We start from the raw sequence: 26538 nt of genomic DNA, 5'->3' as shown, positions 1-26538 counted from the left end.
CGCATACCTCTGAATAATCCTGTTGCCTATTAAGATAGATGACTTCACTATTATCCCAGAAAGTGTTCTCATTACTCAAGTGATTCACTAAATTACAGATGAGGCAAAACTTTACTCATATCATTAGTATACATTAATATGCCAGATATTTGGGTGAAAACTAAGAATGCAGTGTTGAGCAAAAAGTCCTCGCCTTCAAAGATCTTATAGTTGAGCAAGGATTTGATGAGTAAATAGGAATTTTATAACATCTCAAGAAGTTAAAAATAAAGCTTGAGTGTTGGGTGTTGTCCTGTCACCTTGATCTAACACTGCGGGCAAGGTCTATGAGCAAAGGGGAAATAAAATCTAATTTGAGATTGGTACAAGGTGTAATGAATCATGAAAGAAAGGGGAGATGCGTATTCTAAGGATATTCAGGGCCAGGAAGTAAGAAAGTAGGGAATATTATATGGCTAGAGAACAGAGACAGAGAGAGAATAGGAATGACCAAAATGATACCAGAGTGTCAAGTGAAAGGTTGGAGCAAGGATGAATTTCCCAGTTTAGGTCAACTGTAAGTAGCCTTATCTGTGAGGAAAGAAATGATGGAAAACAACAATTCTTTGTTAACTTCTATCTTTGAAATACTTCTGAAACTTAGTTAAAGCTCTTAATCATTACTTCCTAATTAATTCCACATAATTATTAGTGAATATTGTTATTGTTGTCTTCAGTATATCAACTGCCACTTATTAAATAATTTTATATATTTCATCTTAGAACATATTCCATGCTTTACATTTTGTGACAGTGGTCCCCGAAGATAATGGTCTCCTTCCCATGTGTTCTGGCCAGGTCTATGCCCAACATGTAGTGTGGAGAAGCTGATGTATTGGGCACAGACCTGGCCAGAAAGACAACAACAAATCCCTGGGGTCTGCTTGGTGTGGTGGGCTGCTCCAGCCAAGGTGGCTTCCACTTTCTGTCTGGGAGGAAAAAGGTAGGACCCTGACCCTTGTGAGGAGGCAGGGCAGTGAAGTGGTCTGTCTCTTCCTCACTGAAAAGTCAAGCATGGTTCAATTCACAACTTCAGCAGACCTTGTTTAATTAGTTTTTGTTTACTTACCAAAAAAAAAAAGATACCCACAAAACCAAATCATAAATGATGAAATGAATCCTAAATAAAAATGGATTTGCTCCACAATATTTCTTAGGAAGATCAAGAATCAGCAATCCAGGTACCCTGAAGGTCCCAAGTGTCATGGGCAAGTAGGGTTTTTCCCGGTAAGACGGATCCCTGCATGGGGTTGGATAGTTCTGTGCCAAGAAGCTTGTTGGGGTGTGTGACACCCGGGCTATATATATATATATATATATATATATATATATATATATATATAAAATGAGATAATCCTGGTTTATCTGGCTGAATCCTAAATGAAATCTCTAGTGTCCTCATAAGTAAAAGACAGAGGGAGATTTTAGATAGGCAGAAGAATAGAAGAGAAGAGAGTAGGCAATGTGATGTTGGACCCAGATAACCGGAGTGTTGCTTCACAGGTTAAGAAATATTAGCAGCCACCATAATCTGAAAAAGACAAGAAATGGATTTTTCCCTCAGAGTCTCTGTTGAGGGTGAGGCCCTGCTGACACCTCAGTTTCACCCCAGTAATACTGATTTCAGACTTCCAGTCTCCAGAACTGTAATGGAGTATATTTCTTTTGTTTTAACACTAACTCTGTGGTAATTTGCTACAGCAGCCATTGGAAACCAATGCATTCGATATCTCAGAACATATATTATGCACTTCCTCATGTGTATATGCACATTCCCTTTTCCTTACCAGGAATGCCTAAACCACCACTTCCCTTTTGAAATTTTCTACTCATTCATAAAGATTCAGCTCAAAAGCTGCTTCCTGATCACATCAACCAGAATTAATCACCCTTACCTCTGTTTGGTAACTATGTCCCAAAGGATTAGAGTAATTTCTTACACAGTAAGTTTTCAGTAAATACTTGCAGAATGAATTAATTGTATCATGTATCACAGTTGTTGAGACACCTGTTTCCTCAATGAAAAGTAGCTCGAAGCCCAAGGGTTATGTCTTGTAATTTTTTTGAATGATAATTTTTAGTTGAGGCAAAATTCATATAACATAAAATTATTCAATTTAAAGTTTCCAGCTTAGTAGCATGTGGTACTTTTATGATATTGTGCAACTACACAGTGGAGTGGCAAGTATATTCAAGGGATTAGATCTGGTAGACAAAGAGCCTGAAGAACTATGGATGGACATTTTTAATATTGTACAGGATGCAGTGACCAAAATCATTCCAAACAAAAAGAAATGCAAGAAAGCAAAGTGGTTGTCTGAATAAGCTTTAAAAATAGCTGAGGAAAAAGAGAAGCAAAGATAAAGAGAAAAGGGAAAGACCTACCCAACTAAATAGAGATTCAGAGAATAGCAAGGAGAGATAACAAGGCCTTCTGAAATGAACAATGCAAAGAAGTGGAGGAAAACAATAGAACGGGAAAGACTATAGATCTCTTGAAGAAAATTGGAGGTATCAAGGGAACATTTCATGCAAGGATAGGCATGATAAAGGACATAAATAGTGAGGAACTAACAAGAGCAGAAGAGGTTAAGAAGAGTTGGCAAGAATACACATAGGAACTCTACAAGAAAGGTCTTAATGATCCTGATAACCATAGTGGTGTGGTTAATCACCTAGAGCCAGACATCCTGGAGTGTGAAGTGGACCTTAGGAAGCATTACCATGAATAAACCAACGGAAGTGATGGAATTCCATCTGAGCTATTTAAAATCCTAGAAGATGATGCTGTTAAAGTGCTGCTTTCAATATGCCAGCAAATTTGGAAAAGTCAGCAGTGATCACAGGACTGGAAAAGGTCATTTTCATTCTAATCGCAAAGAAAGACAATGCCAGAGAATGTTCGAACTACAGTACAGTTGCGCTCATTTCATAGGCTAGTAAAGTTATGCTCAAAATCTTTCCAGCTAGACTTCAGCAGTACATGAATTGAAAACTTACACATATGCAAGCTTATTTCAAAGATGCAGAGGAACCATAAATCAAATTGCCAATATCCGTTGGATCATGGAGAAAGTAAGGGGGTTCAAAAAAAACATCTACTTCTGCTACAGTGACTACGCTAAAGACTTTGTGTGGATCACAAAAAACTGTGCAAAGTTCTTAAAGTGATGTGAGTACCAGATCACACTATCTTTCTCCTGAGAATCCTGTATGTGGGTCAAGAAGCAACAGTTAGAACTGGACATAGAACAAATGACTGGTTCAAAGTTGGGGAGGGAATATAACAAGTCTGTATATTGCCACCCTGCTTATTTAACTTCTATGAAGAGTACATCATGCAAAATGCCAGGTTGGGTGAATCACAAGCTGGTAAGATTATACTGTGGTTTGCCTATGTTGTCAAACAGACAGTAGCATAGAACCCTGAAACAGAAAATTCTTCAAAGTATTTTTTATTACTCAATTAATATTTTTATACTCATTAGAAACCAGAATGCATAGATTTTTTAAAAAGTTTTCCCCATTACCAGAAGGTGCCAGGTCACTTTCTTTGTAAGAGGTACTCATAATTCTTTCAAATAGTCTACAAATAGACTATTAAGGAGGTGCTAATGAACAGTGTATTCTCAGGTTCTCTCACTGAAACTAAGTTTCTGTCATGTCTTATGCTTAATTCTAGGTCTCTATCGTCCTACCAGTGGAAAGGTGTATATTAGTGGATATGATATCTCGAAAGATATGGTTCAAGTCAGGAAAAGCTTGGGCTTGTGCCCCCAGGATGACATATTGTTCCATCACTTGACAGTCTCAGAACATCTCTATTTCTACTGTGTGGTGAGCCAGAGATATAGTCTTTTTTTCCACTCTTTTCATATGCTTCAGGCAGTGTGACAAAGAACCAACATCTTTATCTTTATGTAGTGGAAATTCATTTTTTGGAGACATTGTTCCTTAACTATAAAGGGGGGCAAAGAGAAGGAAAAGCTCATGTCTAAATAACTCTGTAAGAAAAATCCTGATGAAAGAATTTTTCTAAAGACAAAGTTGGAAGCACCATGTAAACTTTGGCTTCTCTTTTAGATAAAAGGAGTACCTCCAGAAATACAATCTAAAGAAATTAACAAAATGCTGATATCTTTTGGCCTGATAGAAAAGCATGATGCCCTTGCAAAGTCACTGAGTGGAGGAATGAAGCGTAAACTCTCCATTATTATAGCACTTATAGGAGGCTCCAAGGTAAAGAACCACTAACATGGGTCCCTATCCCAGCTAATGTATAAAACTGAGCTGACACAAACCTATGAGCTGATATGAATCTAACTCTCTAGAAAGTGAAAGTGAAGTCGCTCAGTCATGTCCGACTCTTTGCGACCCGTGGACTGTAGCCCACCAAGCTCCTCCGTCCATGGGATTCTCCAGGCAAGAATAGTGGAGTGGGCTACCCATCAGAGGGTATTTCCATCATTGATCCAGTTTATATAATATGGTTATGGGGTTTTAATTTATTGTTAATTTTTCAAAGTTCTTAATATAGTCTAGATTATGTATTTTAGCTTGCATATGTCCCCCATGTAAAATAGTAAGTTATCACATAAAGAGCATAACATGAATTAAATATGATCATGGAACTGTTCTTCTGATCTGTAGGTGGTGATACTTGATGAGCCAACATCTGGCATGGACCCAGTCTCAAGGAGATTCACCTGGGATGTCCTTCAGAAGCATAAAGAGAATCGTACCGTCTTACTGACAACCCACCACATGGATGAAGCTGATGTCCTGGGTGACCGTATAGCTATCATGGCGAAGGGTACTCTGCAGTGCTGTGGCTCTACAATTTTCCTGAAAAAAGTTTATGGTCTGTCTCCCTTTGATCACTGTTTGGATGCTAATGCCTGAATAACATTCTCTAACATAATTTTATTATCATTTTTGTTCCTCTACACAGAACTTCTTGTGTCCTATTGCATTAAATCTAAACTATTTAAATTGGCTATTTGTAGTTTATCTATCTATCCCTATTATTTTTCATTATGATACGATGAGTATATTCTAACTTAGAAAACTCATTCTTTTATTGACCTCAAAAAAGTCATGTTTCTTTCTCTCACCTGGCTTCCACTGAAGTTAGTTTTTGTTGGAATGAAGTAATGCTTCCAAGGTATTTGGTTCATAGACTGATAACTTGTAGGGGAGAAAGTGAGTGACTCAGTATCTCTGACCCTTTTTTCTCCATTGCCAAATCAGCATCACTCCCCTCTGGTGTAATTAGCTAAATACTTTCTAGTTTATTTTTATGAAATCATCTTGAAATGTGATAGTTGATCAATAGGAATTTATTGAATAGGATATGAATGAATAGTGAAATAAAACAATCTTGATTTTAATAAGAATATACTCTGATTAGTCAGTAAGACTAGTACATTAAAAATGAGCCATAATATCATATGTAACTGAGTTCCGATATTACAAGGTTCAAACCAGTAAGTGTATCAGGGCTTCAGAATTGGAGCATACAAATCAATGAGAATAGTTAAGACTGACATTATTCCATTAATCATTAATTTGGTGTTTGAATTCATTCATTCAACTCATATTTATTTTGAGTGAGTTACATTTAATGTTTACACACATTTATCTCATCTCCTCTTCATAACCTCACCATTTTTATGGAGCAGAAAACTGCTGCTTATTCTGAAGTCTGAGTCAATCATGCAGTTAAGTGGCAGAGTTTTGGACCTGGGTTCTTCTAACAACAAAGCCCTTGTTTTGCACTCTAAGATGTGACCATTTTCCCTTTACTCTATCTGAAAGAGGATATTGAGTTGAGTTTTAAGCAGTATATTTGGTTAATATCAGAAATAAAGGGACTCATACTTTTAAATGTTTTTTCACTTGCAGATGGGAACATATAAGTTAATATTCCTATAGCAGATTAGTTGTAGGAACAAAATTAATTAACCTAAGTATATTAATGCTTTTAGTTATTGACCTTAAAAAGGCAATGAAGGAAAGAACACCTCTATTTTAGAAAACGATATAAGTAAGTAATAAAAGTATGAGGATAAAAATGCACCTTTTTTCCCCTGGGACAAAGAAGAAGTCAGCTGGCATCAACAGTCTGGGGGAGAATCAGTGAGAAATTAAGTTTGATGGACAGGACATTGAAAACAGCAAGAGTGGTTTGCATTTGATGTGTGAATGCATGTATAAGACAAATTTTGAAATATGAAATTCAGAAGCCCCATTCAAGAATATAATAGAAAGATAGCCTAAAGTAATGAATGCTAAAATAAGAATATGACAGGTAAAATAATTATGTGTGTCTATACTCCGGTGGCCCAGACAGTAAAGTGTCTGTCTACAATGTGAGAGACCTGGGTTCGATCCCTGGGTTGAGAAGATTCTCTGGAGAAGGAAATGGCAACCCACTCCAGTACTCTTGCCTTGAAAATCCCATGGACAGAGGAGCTTGGTGCAGGCTACTATCCATGGGGTCGCAAAGAGTCAGGCACGACTGAGCGACTTCACTTTCACTTTCATATACATAAATGTGTGTGTGGATGTATGTATGTATATGTAAAATCCTAAAAGGGTCGGAGACACTTGGTGACAATAGTCCGTGTAGCCCATTGTCACATAATGAAGGGAAGAGTTCCTAGTACAGTGAGGTGAAATTTTGATGTTTTCATTCATTAATTTGGGGAAGTAAAAGTTTCCACTTTAATGGCATGTACCTGAAATGTGATCATTGAACATTAAGTATGGAAAGAATGACAGAAGGAAGAAAATTTTTAAATATATAAAACAATAGAAAAATGTTTAAACTTTTTCTTTTGTATTGGAGTATAAGTGATTAACAATGTTAAGATATTTTCAAGTGAACAACGAAGGGATGCAGGCATACATATACATGAATCCATTCTCCTCCCAACTCTCAGCGCATAAAAATTAACAGGTTTAAATTTTAGTAAAAATATGAAACCAGTAAATCTCAAAAATTAAAGATCACTTGCTCTTAAACACAGTATTGATGCCTTGTAAAAATGAAATTTGAAACAAGCAAGATCCTGTGCTTTCTGTTGGTAGAGTATATTTATGTGTTTGATTGGGGCAGATTGCATTTAAAAAATTTTGACCTTTTAAATGGACTTTTTCAGGTGTGGGATACCACTTAATTATTGTAAAGGATCGTCACTGTGATGTTCAAGAAATCTCCGAACTGATTAAATATCACATACCAGAAGCCAGATTGGAGAACAATGTTGCAGCTGAATTATCGTTTGTCCTACCCAAGGAGTACACAGACAGGTATGGATCCAGAGAATGTTAGATAATAGTTTGGGGTTATAAGAAATCAATATTACTTTTTAAAGTTTCCCCTGACTTGACAAATAGATTGTGTGCAGCTGTCATTTGACAAGTAATGGTAAAAAAAAAAAAGAAAAAAAAATTACTTCCTAAAGATTTCACTGTCTGCACAGAGGGAAGTCATATAATTTGGCTTGCATTTAGTTTGTCTTGGTATCTTTATTTCTATTTCTTACAGTCTGGTGTTAAGCAGTGACAAGAAATGATAAGCTATTTGCACAAACTTTGTTCAACTGATTTGCTGAGATTATAAGAAAAAAGTGGCCTATGTGGCAGACCTTGCATTCAGAAGCCCTAGAAACTACAGGAAACAGGCAATTTGACCATAACAGCTAAGCAAGCTAGTTTCCAAAAGGAGAAAGAAAATATTAATTGTACTTGGGATGTTTATCTTGATTAAGGGAAGAGGAAAATAAGAATACTTATGATAAACTTCCAGGGACTATGCCAATTTCATCTTCTTTCAAGTTGTAGTTAGCAGCCTGATATTATCTTGAAGCAAACTAATTGGCATTCTCAAAAGAAGATGAATAGAGGGGAACTTCTTCAACTTTCTAATGAACAAAATCCTAACAGCCTACATCATACATAATGGTGAGAAACTCAAAGCTTTCCCGTTAAGATCAGGAACAAGGAAAGGAAGTCCTTTCTCTCCACTGCTTTCAACATCATGCTGGAAGTCCTAGCTAATGCAATAACACGAGACAAAGAAATGTACATACATTAGGAAGAAAGGAATAAAACTCTTTGCAGATAATACAATCATCTTTTGCATACCGCCCAAAAGAATTTACCAAAACAAACAAACAAACAAAAAATCCTTCTAGAACTAGTAAGTGATTGTAGCAAGGTCGCAGGATACAAATTTGATATAAAAGTCAATAACTTTTCTATATATCAACAATTAGTAAATATAGTTTAAAATTACAAGCACATGCTATTTACATTAGTATTGCCCAAAGCAAATTACTTAGGTATAAAGTTAATAAAATACATACAAGTTTGATATGAGTAAAACTCCAAAATTCTAACGAATGAAATCAAGATGCTAAATAAATGTGAAGATAATCCATTTTTATGAATAGGAAGACTCAATACTGTCAAGGAGTCAGTTCTTCCCAACTTGATCTATAGGTTCAGTGTAATTCTAGTCAAAATCTCTGTAAGTTATTTTGTGGGTATCAACAAATTGATCCCAAAGTTTATAAAAAGTTTATTCAAATTAATCAACACAATATTGAAAGAAAAGAATAAAGTTAGAAGACTGACAGAAACCAACTCTAAGACTTACTATAAAACTACTATAATCAAGATGGTGTAGTATTAGTAAAAGAATATAAAAATAGAACAACAGAACAAAGCAGAGAACCCAGAAATATATATATACATATCGTCACCTGATCTTTGACAGGGAAGGAAAAGCAATGGAGAAAAGATACTTTTCAACAAATGGTGATGGAATGAACAATCAGACATCCACATGCAAAGAAAATAACCTAGATGCTTAAAATGTGTGATAAGCCTAAAATTCAAACAAAAAACTATAAATCTCCTAGAAGATAACATAGGACGAAAACTGGCTGACCTTAAGTTGGCAATGACATTTAAATTACAGCACCAACAGCACTTTTCATGACAGGAATAACTGAAAAGCTGGACTTCAATGAAATTATATTTTTGTTCTGTGTTTGGCAATTTCAAGGGAATTAGAAGACAAGACACAGAATGGAAGAAAATATTTGCAAAAACACATTTAATAAAAAAAATGTTACACAGCATATACAAAGAACTAGAAAAAGCAAGGGAATTCCTGTTTTTTACTTCTGCTTTATTGACTGCACCGAAGCCTTTGACTGTGTGGATCACAATAAACTGTGAAACAATGTTGAAGAGATGGGAATACCAGACCAACTTACCTGCCTCCTGAGAAATCTATATGCAGGTCAAGAAGCAACAATTAGAACCTGACATAGAACAGCAGACTGGTTCCAAATTGGGAAAGTACATCAAGGCTGTATATTGTCACTCTGCTTATTTAACTTATATGCAGAGTACATTACGTGAAATGCTGGGCTGGAAGAAGCACAAGCTGGAATCAAGATTGCCAGGGAAAAAAAATCAATAACTTCAGGGATGCAGATGACACCACCCTTATAGCAGAAAGCAAAGAGGAAGTGAAGAGCCTCTTGATGAAAGTGAAAGAGGAGAGTGAAAAAGCTGGCTTAAAAGTCAACATTCAAAAAACTAAGATCATGGCATCTGGTCCCATCACTTCATGGCAAATAGATGGGGAAACAATGGAAACAGTGACAGACTTTATCTTTTTGGCTCTGAAATCACTGCAGATGGTGATTGCAGCCATGAAATTAAAAGATGCTTCCTCCTTGAAATAAAAGCTATGATCAACCTAGACAGCATATTAAAAAGCAGAGACATTTCATGGCCAACAAAGGTCCATCTAGTTAAAGCTAAGTCTTTTCCAGCAATCATGGAAAAGTAGTCACAGCCATAGGCTGTGAGAGTTGGTCCATAAAGAAAACTGAGCATCGAAGAACTGATACTTTTGAACTGTGGTGTTGGAGTGTTTTAGGTCTTCACAGAGCCATTCAACTTCAGCCTCTTCAGCTGAAATGGTTGGGGCATAGACTTGGATTACTGTGATACCGAATGGTCTGCCTTAAGTTTGACTAGCTCCCATTTGCTCATTTTGTTTCTATTTATTTTCTCTTTGGAGACAGACTAAGAATATATGGCTATGATTCATGTCAGAAAAAAAATTTTCACATTCTTTTCTTATAGTTTTATGATGTCATGTCTTATATTTATGTATAAACCATTTCAAGTTTATTTTTGTATATGATGTGAAGGAGTGTTCTGATTTTATTGATTTGCATGTAGCTGTCCAGTATTCTCAGCACCATTTGTTGATGAAACTCTCTTTTCTCCATTGTATATTCTTGCTCCCTTTATCATAATTGACTCTATTCTGTTGCATTAATCTAAATGTCTGTTATTGTGCCAATACCATGCTGTTTTGATTACTGTAGCTTAGTTATGTCTGAAGTATAGAAGGGTTATGCCTTCAGCTTTGTTCTTATTTTCTCAGGATTTCTTTGTCAATTTTGGATGTTTTGTGGTTCCATACAAATGTTAAGATTATTCTGGTTGTGACAAGTATCATCAGCATTTTGATAGGGATTGCATTAATCTGTAGATTCCTTTGGGTAGTATGGCCATTTTAAGAATATTAATTCTTCAAATCAAAAACATGTAATAGTTTTCCATTTTTTGGAATCTTCTTGGATTTCCTTTATCAATGTTTTACAGTTTTCAGTGTATAGATCTTTCACATTCTTTATTAGGCTATTTCCTAGATTTTAGGGTTAGACTTTTAAATGGATTGGCTTTTTCCTCTTCTTTCTGATATTTACATATTGGCATAATGAAATCAAAGGATTTCTGTATATTCATCTTGTATCCTGCTACCTTGCTGAATTATTTTATTAGTTCTAATAGATTTTATGTGGAGACTCTATGTTTCTCTTTATAGTGTATCATGTCATCTATCAATAGTTCCATTTTACTTCTCCCTTCCAATGGGGTTGTATTTCATTTTCTTTTCCTGTTTGATTGCTGCAGCTACTACTTCTAATACCATATTGAACAGAATGGTGAGAATGGGCATCCTTGTCTTTTTCCCGAATTTAGTGAAGAAGTTTTCTGCTTTTTACCATAGAATATTATGTTGACAGTGGGTTTGTCATAAATGGCTTTTACTTTGTTGAGATATGTTCCCTCTATATCCACTTTGGTGAAAGTTCTTATCATGAATGGATGTTGAATTTTATGAAAAGCTCTTTATGAGTCTACTGAGATGACCATGTATTTTTGTCTTTCCTTTTGTTAATGTGGTGTATCACATTGATTTGTGTGTGTTGAACCATCCTTGTGAACCTTGGAATTGTCCAACTGATCATTATGTTTGATTCTTTTTATGTACTGTTACATTCAGTTTGCAATATTTTGTAGAGGATATTTGCATTTATATTCATCAAAGATATTGACTTGTACTTGTCAAATGTGTAGGCATAGTCTCTTTGTCTCTTTTGGGTAATAGAGTGACAGTGGCTTCATGGAAATAATTTTGCAGTGTTCCTTCCTCTTCAATTTTTTGGAATAATTAAAGCAGGATGGTGTAAGCTCTTTTTATATGTTTTGTGGAACTCTGCAGTGAAGGCATCTGGTCCTGGACCATTGTTTTTAAATTACATATTCAGTTTCATTTCTAATGATTGGTCTGCTCAAATTTTCTGTTTCTTCTTGACTCAGTTTTGGCAGGCTGTATATTGCTACAAGGGCTTCCAAGGTGGCTCAGTGGTAAAGAATCCACCTGCCAATGCATGAGATGCAGGCTTGATCCCTAGATTGGGAAGGTCCCCTGGAGAAGGAAATGGCATCCCACTGGTATTCTTGTCTGGAAAATCCCATGGACAGAGGAGCTTGAAGGGCTACAGTCCATAGGGTTGTAAAAGAGTTGGATATGACTTAGCAGCTATGCAACAAGAACAACATATTTCTATAAACTTGTCCCTTTGTTCTAGATCATCTAATTTGTTGCCAAATAACTATTTGTAATATACTCTTAAAAATGTTTTTGTATTTCTATGGTATCAGTTTTTACTTCTCCTCTTTCATTTCTTATTTTGTTTATTTCAATCCTCCCTCTTTTCTTCTTGGTGAGATCTGCCAGAAGTTTATCAATTTTGTTTATCTTTTCAAACAAGCAATTCTTGGATTTATTGATTTTTTTATATTTTTAATCTCTATTCTATTTCCTTTCTCATCTTTATTATTTCCTCCCTTCTGCCAACTTTAGGTTTTGTTTGTTCTTCTTTTTCTAATTCCATTAGGTGGTGGATAATATTGTTTATTTGAAATGTTTCTTCTTGAGAAGAGCCTTAATCACTATAAAATTCCCCATTAGAAGTGCTTTTGCTACATCTCATAGATGTTGTAAAGTTGTATTTTCATTTCCTTGAGTTTTTTTTTTCTGATATCCTCTTTGATTTTACCATTGACCTTCTTGTTTTCTTAGTAGCATGTTTGATCTCCAGCTGTTTGTTTTACTCCTGTTTACTTTCTGTGGTTGATTTCTAGCTTCACAGCACTGTGGTCATCAAAAATGCTTGAAATAATTTCTATCCTTTTAAATTTGTTGAAGCTTGTTTTGTGATGTTGTATGTGATTTATCCTAGATCATTCATTTGCACTTGAAAAGAATTTGTATTCTGGTTTTTGTTATATTTTGGGGGGATTGTGTAGTGCCCTGTAGATATCAACTCCAAAGGATCTATTTTGTCATTTAGGACCTCTGTTGCCTTGTTACTTTTCTGTCTAGATTATCTGTCCATTGATGTCAATGAGGTATTAAACTCTCCTACTATTATTGTATTATTGTCCACCTCTCTTTATGTCTGTTAGGATTTATTATACTTATTTTAAATATTTAAGGTGCACCTATATGCATGTATGTTGATGAGTGTATGGTCTTCTTGTATTGGCTCCTTCATCATTATATAATGTTCTTTTTTATCTTTCTTCACGTCCTTTGTGTTAAAGTCTATTTTTTTTGATATGTGTATTGCTATCCCTGCTTTCCTGTAATTTCCATTTGCTTGGAACATCTTTTTCTATCCCCTCACTTTCAGCATGCATGTTTTTGCCCTGAAGTGAATCTCTTCTAGGCAGCATATTGTAAGTTCTTGGTTTTTATCCCATCTATTACACTATATCATTTGATAAGAGGATTTAGTCCACTGACTTTAATTTTTTTTCTTTTTTCTTTTTTATTTTTTTAATTTTATTTTATTTTTAAACTTTACAATATTGTATTGGTTCTGCCATATATCGAAATGAATCCACCACAGGCATACATGTGTTCCCCATCCTGAACCCTCCTCCTTCCTCCCTCCCCATACCATCCCTCTGGGTCGTCCCAGTGCACCAGCACCAAGCATCCAGTATCGTGCATCGAACCTGGAATGGCGACTCGTTTCATATATAATATTATATATATCTCAATGCCATTCCCCAAATCATCTCACCTTCTCCCTCTCCCACAGAGTCCAAAAGACTGTTCTATACATCAGTGTTTCTTTTGCTGTCTCGTACACAGGGTTATTGTTACCATCTTTCTAAATTCCATATATATGCGTTAGTATACTGTATTGGTGTTTTTCTTTCTGGCTTACTTCACTCTGTATAATAGGCTCCAGTTTCATCCACCTCATTAGAACTGATTCAAATGTATTCTTTTTAATGGCTGAGTAATACTCCATTGTGTATATGTACCACAGCTTTCTTATCCATTCATCTGCTGATGGACATCTAGGTTGTTTCCATGTCCTGGCTATTATAGACAGTGCTGTGATGAACATTGGGGTACACGTGTCTCTTTCAGTTCTGGTTTCCTCAGTGTGTATGCCAAGCAGTGGGATTGCTGGATCATAAGGCAGTTCTATTTCCAATTTTTTAAGGAATCTCCACACTGTTCTCCATAGTGGTTGTACCAGTTTGCATTCCCACCAACAGTGTAAGAGGGTTCCCTTTTCTCCACACCCTCTCCAGCATTTATTACTTGTAGACTTTTGGATTGCAGCCATTCTGACTGGCGTGAAATGGTACCTCATAGTGGTTTTGATTTGCATTTCCCTGATAATGAGTGATGTTGAGCATCTTTTCATGTGTTTGCTAGCCATCTGTATGTCTTCTTTGGAGAAATGTCTAGTTCTTTGGCCCATTTTTTGATTGGGTCATTTATTTTTCTTGAACTGAGCTGTAGGAGTTGCTTGTATATTTTTGAAATTAGTTGTTTGTCAGTTGCTTCATTTGCTATTATTTTCTCCCATTCTGAAGGCTGTTTTTTCACCTTGCTTAGAGTTTTCTTTGTTATGCAGAAGCTTTTAATTTTAATTAGGTCCCATTTGTTTATTTTTGCTTTTATTTCCAATATTCTGGGAGGTGGGTCATAGAGGATCCTGCTGTGATGTATGTCAGAGAGTGTTTTGCCTATGTTCTCCTCTAGGAGTTTTATAGTTTCTGGTCTTACGTTGAGATCTTTAATCCATTTTGAGTTTATTTTTGTGTATGGTGTTAGAAAGTGGTCTAGTTTCATTCTTTTACAAGTGGTTGACCAGTTTTCCCAGCACCACTTGTTAAAGAGATTGTCTTTAATCCATTGTATATTCTTGCCTCCTTTGTCAAAGATAAGGTGTCCATATGTGCGTGGATTTATCTCTGGGCTTTCTATTTTGTTCCATTGATCTATATTTCTGTCTTTGTGCCAGTACCAAACTGTCTTGATGACTGTGGCTTTGTAGTAGAGCCTGAAGTCAGGCAGGTTGATTCCTCCAGTTCCATTCTTCTTTCTCAAGATTGCTTTGGCTATTCGAGGTTTTTTGTATTTCCATACAAATTGTGAAATTATTTGTTCTAGCTCTGTGAAGAATACTGTTGGTAGCTTGATAGGGATTGCATTGAATCTATAAATTGCTTTGGGTAGTATGCTCATTTTCACTATATTGATTCTTCCAATCCATGAACATGGTATATTTCTCCATCTATTAGTGTCCTCTTTGATTTCTTTCACCAGTGTTTTATAGTTTTCTGTATATAGGTCTTTAGTTTCTTTAGGTAGATATATTCCTAAGTATTTTATTCTTTTCATTGCAATGGTGAATGGAATTGTTTCCTTAACTTCTCTTTCTGTTTTCTCATTATTAGTGTATAGGAATGCAAGGGATTTCTGTGTGTTGATTTTATATCCTGCAACTTTACTATAGTCATTGATTAGTTCTAGTAATTTTCTGGTGGAGTCTTTAGGGTTTTCTATGTAGAGGATCATGTCATCTGCAAACAGTGAGAGTTTTACTTCTTCTTTTCCAATTTGGATTCCTTTTATTTCTTTTTCTGCTCTGATTGCTGTGGCTAAAACTTCCAAAACTATGTTGAATAGTAATGGTGAAAGTGGGCACCCTTGTCTTGTTCCTGACTTTAGAGGAAATGCTTTCAATTTTTCACCATTGAGGATAATGTTTGCTGTGGGTTTGTCATATATAGCTTTTATTATGTTGAGGTATGTTCCTTCTATTCCTGCTTTCTGGAGAGCTTTTATCATAAATGGATGTTGAATTTTGTCAAAGGCTTTCTCTGCATCTATTGAGATAATCATATGGTTTTTATTTTTCAATTTGTTAATGTGGTGTATTTCATTGATTGATTTGCGGATATTGAAGAATCCTTGCATCTCTGGGATAAAGCCCACTTGGTTATGGTGTATGATCTTTTTAATGTGTTGTTGGATTCTGATTGCTAGAATTTTATTAAGGATTTTTGCATCTATGTTCATCAGTGATATTGGCCTGTAGTTTTCTTTTTTTGTGGGATCTTTGTCAGGTTTTGGTATTAGGGTGATGGTGGCCTCATAGAATGAGTTTGGAAGTTTACCTTCCTCTGCAATTTTCTGGAAGAGTTTAAGTAGGATAGGTGTTAGCTCTTCTCTAAATTTTTGGTAGAATTCAGCTGTGAAGCTGTCTGGACCTGGGCTTTTGTTTGCTGGAAGATTTTTGATTACAGTTTCAATTTCCGTGCTTGTGATGGGTCTGTTAAGATTTTCTATTTCTTCCTCATTCAGTTTTGGAAAGTTGTACTTTTCTAAGAATTTGTCCATTTCTTCCACGTTGTCCATTTTATTGACATACAATTGCTGATAGTAGTCTCTTATGATCCTTTGTATTTCTGTGTTGTCTGTTGTGATCTCTCCATTTTCAGTTCTAATTTTATTGATTTTATTTTTCTCCCTTTGTTTCTTGATGAGTCTGGCTAATGGTTTGTCAATTTTATTTATCCTTTCAAAGAACCAGCTTTTGGCTTTGTTGATTTTTGCTATGGTCTCTTTTGTTTCTTTTGCATTTGTTTCTGCCCTAATTTTTAAGATTTCTTTCCTTCTACTAACCCTGGGGTTCTTCATTTCTTCCTTTTCTAGTTGCTTTAGGTGTAGAGTTAGGTTATTTATTTGACTTTTTTCTTGTTTCTTGAGGTATGCCTGTACTGTTATGAACTTTCCCCTGAGGACTGCTTTTACAGTGTCCCACAGGTTTTGGGTTGTTGTGTTTTCATTTTCATTCGTTTCTCTGCAAATTTTGATTTCTTTTTTTATTTCTTCTGTGATTTGTTGGTTATTCAGCAGCGTGTTGTTCAGCCTCCATATGTTGGAATTTCTAATAGTTTTTCTCCTGTTATTGAGATCTAATCTTACTGCATTGGGGTCAGAAAAGATGCTTGGAATGATTTCTATTTTTTTGAATTTACCAAGGCTAGATTTATGACCCAGGATGTGATCTATCCTAGAGAAGGTTCCATGTGCACTTGAGATAAAAGGTGAAATTCATTGTTTTGGGATGAAATGTCCTATAGATATCAATTAGGTCTAACTGGTCTATTGTATCATTTAAAGTTTGTGTTTCTTTGTTAATTTTCTGTTTAGTTGATCTATCCATAGTGGTGATATTAAAGTCTCCCACTATTATTGTGTTATTGTTAATTTCTCCTTTCATACTTGTTAGCATTTGCCTTACGTATTGCAGTGCTCCCGTGTTGGGTGCATATATATTTATAATTGTTATATCTTCTTCTTGGATTGATCCTTTGATCATTATGTAGTGACCGTCTTTGTCTCTTTTCACAGCCTTTGTTTTAAAGTCTATTTTGTCTGATATGAGTATTGCTACTCCTGCTTTCTTTTGGTCCATATTTGCATGGAAAATCTTTTTCCAGCCCTTCACTTTCAGTCTGTATGTGTCCCCTGTTTTGAGGTGGGTCTCTTGTAGACAGCATATGTAGAGGTCTTGTTTTTGTATCCATTCAGCCAGTCTTTGTCTTTTGGTTGGGGCATTCAACCCATTACGTTTAAGGTAATTATTGATAAGTATGATCCCGTTGCCATTTACTTTATTGTTTTGGGTTCGAATTTATACACTGTTTTTGTGTTTCCTGTCTAGAGAATATCCTTTAGTATTTGTTGGAGAGCTGGTTTGGTGGTGCTGAATTCTCTCAGCTTTTGCTTGTCTGTAAAGCTTTTGATCTCTGTCTCTTCATCTTGTTTAAATTGCTGAGTTTGGGGTGTCCTTTCTGTATTCTGGCAGTTTGTGGAGTTCTCTTTATTGTGGCATTTCCTCGCTGTGTGTGGGTTTGTACAGGTGGCTTGTCAAGGTTTCTTGGTTAGGGAAGCTTGTGTCGGTGTTTTGGTGGGTGGAGCTATATTTCTTCTCTCTGGAGTGCAATGAAGTGTCCAGTAATGAGTTATGAGATGTCTATGGTTTTGAGGTGACTTTGGGCAGCCTGTATCTTGGAGCTCAGGGCTGTGTTCCTGTGTTGCTGGAGAATTTGCTTGGTATGTGTTGCCCTGGAACTTGTTGGCCCTTGTGTGGTGCTTGGTTTTAGTGTAGGTATGGAGGTGTTTGATGAGCTCCTGTCAACTAATGTTCCCTGAAGTCAGGAGTTCCCTGGAGTTAGGGTTTGGACTTAAGCCTCCTGCTTCCAGTTATCAGTCTTATTTTTACAGTAGTTTCAAAACTTCTCCTTCTATACAGCACCATTGATAAAACATCTAGGTTAAAGATGAAAAGTTTCTCCACCGTGAGGGCCACCCAGAGAGGTTCACAGCATTACATGGAGAAGAGAAGAGGGAGGAGGGAGTTAGAGGTGACCCGAATGAGATGAGGTGGAATCAATAGAGGAGGGAGCAGGCTAGCCAGTAATCACTTCCTTAGGTGCACTCCACAGTTGGACCACTCAGAGATGTTCACGGAATTATACAGAGAAGAGAAGAGGGAGGAAGGAGACAGAGGTGGCCAGGAGGATAAAAGGGGGAATGAAAAGGAGGGAGACAGATCCAGCCAGTAATCAGTTCCCTAAGTGTTCTCCACCATCTGGAACACACAGAAATTCACAGAGTTGCATAGAGTAGAGAGGGGTTAGGGAGGAGACACAGGTGACCTGGTGGAGAAAAAGGAGAGTCCAAAGAGTAAGAGAGCAGTCAAGCCAGTAATCTCGCTCTCTAGTGAAAAATGCGTACTGAAGATTGGGTTCTTAAAGGTACAAAATTGGTAACAAATACATAAAAGCAAAAATTAAAAATCTAGAGTAGAGTTTGGGATTTCAAAAATACAATGCTAAAGAAAAGACGAAGGAAAAGAAATAGAGAAAAAAAACAAACAAGCAAAGTCACAAAAATTATAAAGAAAATATAGGTACAAAATTGATAACAAATACCAAAAAGCAAAAGTTAAAAATCTAGAGTAGAGTCTGGAATTTCAAAAATACAATGTTAAAAAAAAGAAGAAGAAAAAGAAAGAGGAAAAAACAAACAAACAAAATCAAACCAAGTTGCAAAAATTATAAAGAAAATATAGGTACAAAATTGATAACAAATACCAAAAAGCAAAAGTTAAAAATCTAGAGTCTGGAATTTCAAAAATACAATGTTAAAAAAAAGAAGAAGAAGAAAAAGAAAGAGAGAAAAAACAAACAAAAACAAACCAAGTTGCAAAAATTATATAGAAAATATAGGTACAAAATTGATAACAAATATCAAAAAGCATAAATTAAAAATCTAGAGTAGAGTTTGGAATTTCAGATATATAATGTTATATATAAGAAGAAAAGAAAGAAAGAGAGAAAAAGAAAAAAAAAGTCACAGAAATTATAAAAATATATATATATATAGGTACAAAATTGATAACAAATACCAAAAAGCTAAAATTAAAAATCTAGAGTAGAGTTTGGAATTTCAAAAATACAATGTTAAAAGAAGAAAAAAAAAAAACAAGGTCACAAAAATTATAAAAAACATATATATGAAGTTTGCTTTTTTAAAAAAAAGAGGGTCTTTTTTTTTGCAGAATAATAGTAGGTTATAAAAGTGAAAATTAAAGGAATAATAGAGGACTTAAAATTTTTTTAAAAAATTAAAAAAAAAAAAAAAGAAAGAATGATCGTAAAAATAGTAAAAATATATCTACGACTTTCTCTGCTTTTGTTTTGGGTATTGTGGGGTCAGTTCATTTTTGGCTAGTTCCTCGGTCCGACTTATATTTCTCAAGATCTATAGGCCCCTTCCTATGTATTCAGTTCTAACTACAGGGTTTTGATCTATTGCCTGTAGCTTCCAAGGCCGTTCCCTCTGTTATAGCTTCTTCTGTTTGCTGGTCTCTTCGGTGTCTTTTTTCCGCCCTGATACAAAGGGGGCGGTGGTGGACACTTTTTTTTTAGGCTCACTTGTTCAGTCGTGTTGTGGGGAGGGAGGGAGGGACACTGCAAACAAATAACACTGGTGTGTGCTCCCAGTGCCTCAGCCACACTGGGTCTGCCCCTGCTCACGGCACGTGTAGCCTCCCTGCCCACACTGCTCAGGCTCTAGGCTGCTCCGCCGGGAACCATCCGTGGCCGGCCCTGGGCTGCCTGCACCTCCCAGGTCCAAGCCGCTCAGGTTCAGGCACTCGGGTAGTCCTCAGAGGCACAGACTCGATTGGGCCTGCGTTTTGTGCCCTTCCCAGGTCCGAGCAGCTCAGGTGATGAGGTGTTTGGTGAGCACGATTACTGCGACTTATCGCCTCCCTGCCGCTCGGTTATCTAGGTGTACAACTAGCACACCTTCTGAGGCGGATGTTGACTGTCCAGACCCCCAGGAAGTTTTAGTTAGCAAAGAAGCCTGCTTACAGTTTTGTAGATAATGTCTCTCTGGGGCTGTGATTGCCCCCTTTTGGCTCTGGCTGCATGTCACCAGAGGGGGACGGTCTGTAGCCGGCTATCTCTGTTCAGTCCTTTGTGCGCAGGCCTGGCGATGTCTTAGGTTAGGGCTGGCTTTTCGTGTGGTAGATATACCACAGTCTGGTTTGCTAGCCCAAATTATTTCGCTCAGATAGCACTCGAGGTATTCAGGCCAGATCCTTGCAATGCAGCCCGCGCCGCGCCTCCCTGCCCAGCCCCCACTTGCTAATGGCGGATGCAAGCGTCTGCGCTGCTTCTCCGCTGGGGGAGTTACCACAGGGCTTGTAATCTGCGGGTTTTAATTGTTTATTTATTTTTCCTCCCTGTGATGTTGCCCTCTGTGCTTCCAAAGCTCGGCACAGATTCGGCAGTGAGAAGGTTTCCTGGTGTTTGGAAACTTCTCTCTTTTTAAGATTCCCTTCCTGGGACAGAGCTCCGTCCCTCCCTCTTTTGTCTCTTTTTTTGTCTTATATATATTTTTCCTATCTCCTTTCGAAAACATGGATTGCTTTTCTGGGTGCCTGATGTCCTCTGCCAGCATTCAGAAGTTGTTTTGTGGAATTTACTCGGAGTTTAAATGTTCTTTTGATGAATTTGTGGGGGAGAAAGTGTTCTCCCCATCCTATTCTTCCGCCATCTTCTAGTCCATTGACTTTAAATTAATTATTGATAGGTATGTACTTACAGCCATTTAAATCCTTCTTTTCCAGTTGTTTTTAGTTTTTCTTTGTTCATATTGTCTTCTTTTTGTTTTTATCTTTTTTGGTTTGATAATTTTCTTCTGTAATATGATTGAGTTCCTTTCTTTTTGGTTTTTGTGAATCTAATGTATATCATTGATTTGTGGTTACCATGAAAATCAAGTATGTTGATCTACAATTGTATCTACTTGCTTTAAACTGTCATTCAAAATAAAATGCATTCTAAAAGATATATGTTTTTCTACTCCCCTCCTCCAGATTTTATCATTTATGTCCTATTTTCATGTTTGTCTTTTTATTGCTAATTGTAGTTATAATTCATTTAAAATTTTTGGAATTTTCTTTATTTTTTCATCTATACTTTGGTTTACTTTAGTAATCATCATTCTTTTTATTTGTTTGCCTTTATTATTGTGATTGTTTTTTCCTGTAGATTCTTGTTTATCTTTATTTACAGAAGACTTTTCAATATTTCTTTTATTGTATGTTTAGTATTGCTGAATTCTCTTAGTTTCTGATTGTGAAGAGGAACTAAAAAGCCTCTTGATGAAAGTGAAAGAGGAGAGTCAGAAAGTTGGCTTAAAGCTCAACATTCAGAAAACTAAGATCATGGCATCTGGTCCCATCACTTCATGGGAAATAGATGGGGAAACAGTGGTAACAGTGGCATACTTTATTTCTGGGGGCTCCAAAATCATGGCAGATGGTAATTGCAGCCATGAAATTAAAAGATGCTTATTCCTTGGAAGGAAAGTTATGACAAACCTAGATAGCATATTCAAAAGCAGAGACATTACTTTGCCAACAAAGGTCCATCTAGTCAAGGCTATGGTTTTTTCAGTGGTCATGTATGGATGTGAGAGTTGGACTGTGAAGAAAGCTGAGCACCAAAGAACTGATGCTTTTGAACTGTGGTATTGGAGAAGACTCTTGAGAGTCCCTTGGACTGCAAGGAGATCCAACCAGTCCATTCTGAAGGAGATCAGCCCTGGGATGTCTTTGGAAGGAGTGATGCTAAAGCTGAAACTCCAGTACTTTGGCCACCTCATGTAAAGAGTTGACTCATTGGGAAAGACTCTGATGCTGGGAGGGATTGGGGGCAGGAGGAGAAGGAGACAACAGAGGATGAGATGGCTGGATGGCATCACCGACTCGATGGACGTGAGTTTGAGTGAATTCCGGGAGTTGGTGATGGACAGGGAGGCCTGGCGTGCTGCAGTTCATGGGGTCGCAAAGAGTTGGACACGACTGAGCAACTGAACTGAAGGAATTTTTTATCTTTTCTTCTATTCTAAATGATAATCTTTTGGGGTATCTTAAGTTGCAGGGTTTTCTATTTCAGGTCTTTGATTATATCATGCCACTCCCTTCTGGTCTGCAAAGTTTCTGTAAAAATATCAACCAAGAGCTTCATGGAGTCTCCCTTGTAGATGATTCTTAATTTTCTCTTGCTGCCTTTAGAATTTTCTCCTTATCTTTTGCTTTTGCCATTTTAAATATGATATGTCTCAATGTGAGTCTTTTGGGGTTCATCTTTTTGCAACACTGTGCTTCCTGTACCTGGATGTCTGTTTTCTTATTTAGGTTTGAGAAGTTTTTAGCCATAATTTCTTCAAGTACATTTTTAGTACCCATGTCTCTCTTTTCTTCTTCTGGAACGCCTATTATGCACAGGCTGGCATAATTTTTATTATCCCATAGATATTATATGTTGCTTTAACATTTTTTATTAGTCTGTCTTCTGCTCTGATTGGGTGACTTCAATCATTGTCTCTCCTGAATCATGTATTCATTCTTCTGTGTTATTTTGTGAATATTCATTGCTTCTAGATTGGTTTTTATTTAAGCAGTTGAATTGTCTATTTTTGATTGGTTCACCTTTATATTTTCCAGTTCTTTTTTATAGTGATCTGCATTTGTATCAATAGTTTTTCTTAATTTGGTTAGAATTTTTATTACTTCTTTTTGGTTTTAGTTGACTGGTGAACACGGTTGCATTATTTGTTCTTTCAGGCTATTTCTCATTTTCTTTTTAATTGGGAGTAGTTCCTCTGACTTTATTTTATTTGACTTTCTCATCTCTATGGATTTATGAGAAACAGTTACCTACTGTGAACTTGAGGTATTCTTGCCAGGAAAATCCCATAGACAGAGGAGTCAGGTGGGCTATGATCCATGGGGTCACAAAGAGCTGGATACGACTGAAACAACTGAGTGAAGTGCATACAGCACACTTTGAACTCCAAGGGTTGTTCTTATATGGGAGTATACTTGTGCAAACTGTGTGTGTCCAATATTTTTGTGTTAGTACTGGTTTTGGTATGTATACTGAGCCCAGTGTGCTGGCATTTATCTCCTTGATATGGGGTGTGGTTGGTGTTGGGAGATTTAAAGTCTATGCAAGATGTAAGGTGGGGTTTCCTCTTTGCTCTGTGGCTATTGCTACCCTATCAGGGGCAGAGTCTGCCCCTCAGTTGTTGTATTTGAAGTCCTGAGGGTCAGGTTTGATATGGCTTCACTGAGTGTGAGCTCTGCCCTAAATAAGGTGCTTATTGAAGCATGTGAGGCCCATGAGATCACAGAAGCTCTATGTGATACCTATCCATTCCTCTGTTGTGTTCATCTCAGATCTAATACAAGGCTGTGACTGGGTATTGGGACATTGTGGCTGTATGAGTTGAGGTGGCTGTGCTTTCACCTGATCTGGACTGCCTCTGCAGCATACTTTTCTCAGGACCTCTCTGCACCATGTCTCATGCTAAGCTGAACTGGAGTGCCCTCACTGGGAGACAAACTACTATGTACTCCTAGGCAATGGCAATGTTTGTTGCCATTTCACTTGATTCACACCCCCAGGCTTTCTGGGCTGTCTCTGCAGACTATATTAGTTCCTTTCCCAGGGCCTGTCTGCCTGAGATTTAGCACTTATCACTGCAAGCTCCTGTGATACTGCCCTCTATGCACATTGACAATATCCCCCGTTGCCACATCTGCTGACAAAGGCCTCCACAGCTTGGCCTGTTTCACATCCCAAGCACTCTGGTCAGTTTCTGCAGAGCTAGACTGGGTCTCCACCCAGAACTTGAACAAGGCTGTGGTGTGGAGTGAGCAGGGTCAGTTGTTTCTCCCTTCAAATTGTAAAGTGCAATGAGGCAGCAGCCTCCAGTGCAAGGCTATTTCTGCCTTGATTGTCAGCGAGCCAACATGTTTACACTCGTAGGGAGCTAGGCATCTCTAGCCCATCTATCTCTCTTAGCAGTTTGCCCAGCTTGTAAGGGGCCCCATTTCCTCCACAGGACTGATATGCCCAGACTCTTTACTCCTCAGGGAAAGGGTCTGTCTGGCTGTGTCGATTTTCTCCTTACAGATTGCTCCCAGGGGCAAAGACGCTGACTTAATGCCTTTTTTCCATCCTGCCTGGTTACGTGGAGATCTTTCTTGCAGCTTTGGTTGCAAGCATTGTTTGACTGGAGTTCTGCCAGTTTCTAGTTAATTTTTTTGAGAATTGTTTCACCTGTATGTATATTTTTGATGTGTTTGTGGGGGAATGTGACTGCCACATCCTCCTACCCTGCCATTTTGATATCCCAATTGAATTTTGTTGTTGTTGTTCAGTTGCTAAGTTGTGTCTCACTCTGAGACCCCACGGACTGTAGCACACCAACCTCCTCTGTCCTGCACTATTTCCTGGAGTTTGCTCAAATTCATGTCCATTGACTTGGTGATGCTATCTAACCATCCCATCCTCTGCTTCCCCTTCTCCTTTTGCCTTCAATCTTTCCCACCATCAGGGTCTTTTCCAATGAGTTGGCACTTCACATCAAGTAGTCAAAATATTGGAGCTTCAAATATTTTAATTTACTATATTTTAAATCATAAAAAGGATAATGCTAATAATAATGCTTGACTGAGTCATTATATATTTTTGTTTTCTTCCTCAGACTTATGGGGGCTTGAGTCTGCTGTTATACCTATGTGAACAAATGTACAAAGACCACAAAACTGTTCTCAAATCTTTCTCTATATAATTACTTTTAAGAGTTGCATTTGGGACAAGGCAATGGCACCCCACTCCAGTACTCTTGCCTGGAAAATCCCATGGACGGAGGAGCATGGAAGGCTGCAGTCCATGGGGTTGCTGAGGGTCAGACACAACTGAGCAACTTCATTTTCACTCTTCACTTTCATGCATTGGAGAAGGAAATGGCAACCCACCCCAGTGTTACTGCATGGAGAATCCCAGGGATGGGGGAGCCTGGTGGGCTGCCATCTATGGGGTCACACAGAGTCAGACACGACTGAAGTGACTTAGCAGCAGCAAGAGTTGCATTTACTATGTATTGCTTAAGATTTTGCTGTGTGGGAAAAAATCATAGAGATTTCTCAAAAAGTGAAAAATAAAACTACCATACATGATCCAGCAATCTCTAATTCAATCTCTTATTCAAAAGAATTGAAGTCAGGATCTCAGAGGAACACCTGTACTCCCATGCTCATTGCAGCATTATTCACAATAGGCAAGCTATGAAAACAACCTAAATGTCCACCTACAAATGAATAAAGAGAAAATAAATGTATATACAATGGAATATAATTCAACTTTAAAAAAGAAGTAAATCCTATCTTTTGTGACAGTATGAATGGATGGACCTAGAGGACATTATGCTAGTTAATATAAAACAGACACACAACATCAAACACTGTATGATCTCACTTGTATCATGGAATCTAAAATGGTCAAATTCATAGCAGCAGAGCGTAGAATTGTGGTTGCCAGAGCTGATGAATGGAGGAGGAGAAAACTGGGAGTTGATGTTCAGTTTATCCAAAATTTTGGTTTATGCAAGATAAATAAGTTTTGGAGATCAACTATATGGCATAGTGCCTACATATAACAATATTGCATACTTAATATTTATTGACTATGCCAAAGCCTTTGACTGTCTGGATCACAATAAACTGTGGAGAATTCTGAAAGAGATGGGAATACCAGACCACCTGATCTGCCTCTTGAGAAATCTGTATGCAAGTCAGGAAGCAACAGTTAGAACTGGACATGGAACAACAGACTGGTTCCAAATAGGAAAAGGAGTTCGTCAAGGCTGTGTATTGTCACCCTGCTTATGTAACTTATATGCAGAGTACATCATGAGAAATGCTGGCCTGGAAGAAGCACAAGCTGGAATCAAGATTGCCAGGAGAAATATCAATAACCTCAGATATGCAGATGACATCACCCTTATGGCAGAAAGTGAAGAGGAACTAAAAAGCCTCTTGATGAAAGTGAAAGAGGAGAGTGAAAACGTTGGCTTAAAGCTCAACATTCAGAAAACTAAGATCATGGCATCTGGTCCCATCACTTCATGGGAGATAGATGGGGAAACAGTGGAAACAGTGTCAGACTATTTTGGGGGGCTCCAAAATCACTGCAGATGGTGATTGCAGCCATGAAATTAAAAGATGTTTACTCCTTGGAAGGAAAGTTATGACCAACCTAGATAGCATATTCAAAAGCAGAGACATTACTTTGCCAACAAAAGTCCGTCTAGTCAAGGCTATGGTTTTTCCAGTGGTCATGTATGGATGTGAGAGTTGG

The 26538-nt window shown here is 37.2% G+C and overlaps 1 protein-coding gene across 1 annotated transcript in view; it reads left to right on the top strand.

Annotated features, from left to right (window-relative positions):
• The window catches only part of LOC147345296 (phospholipid-transporting ATPase ABCA3-like), a 238869-nt gene that overhangs the window by 94740 nt on the left and 117591 nt on the right, over window positions 1-26538 (top strand). Inside the window, exons 12-15 of the mRNA XM_086375383.1 lie at window positions 3722-3876; window positions 4123-4278; window positions 4690-4900; window positions 7203-7353. Coding sequence (XP_086231509.1) covers window positions 3722-3876; window positions 4123-4278; window positions 4690-4900; window positions 7203-7353 — 673 coding nt within the window. The remainder of the gene's footprint in view (window positions 1-3721; window positions 3877-4122; window positions 4279-4689; window positions 4901-7202; window positions 7354-26538) is intronic.

The sequence above is a fragment of the Bos grunniens genome, chromosome 25 (genome assembly GCF_055505025.1).
Source record: "Bos grunniens cultivar Pamir isolate PY7600 chromosome 25, Bosgru_T2T1.0, whole genome shotgun sequence".
Taxonomy (NCBI): domain Eukaryota; kingdom Metazoa; phylum Chordata; class Mammalia; order Artiodactyla; family Bovidae; genus Bos; species Bos grunniens.
This window is presented reverse-complemented; position numbering and strand designations above follow the sequence as displayed.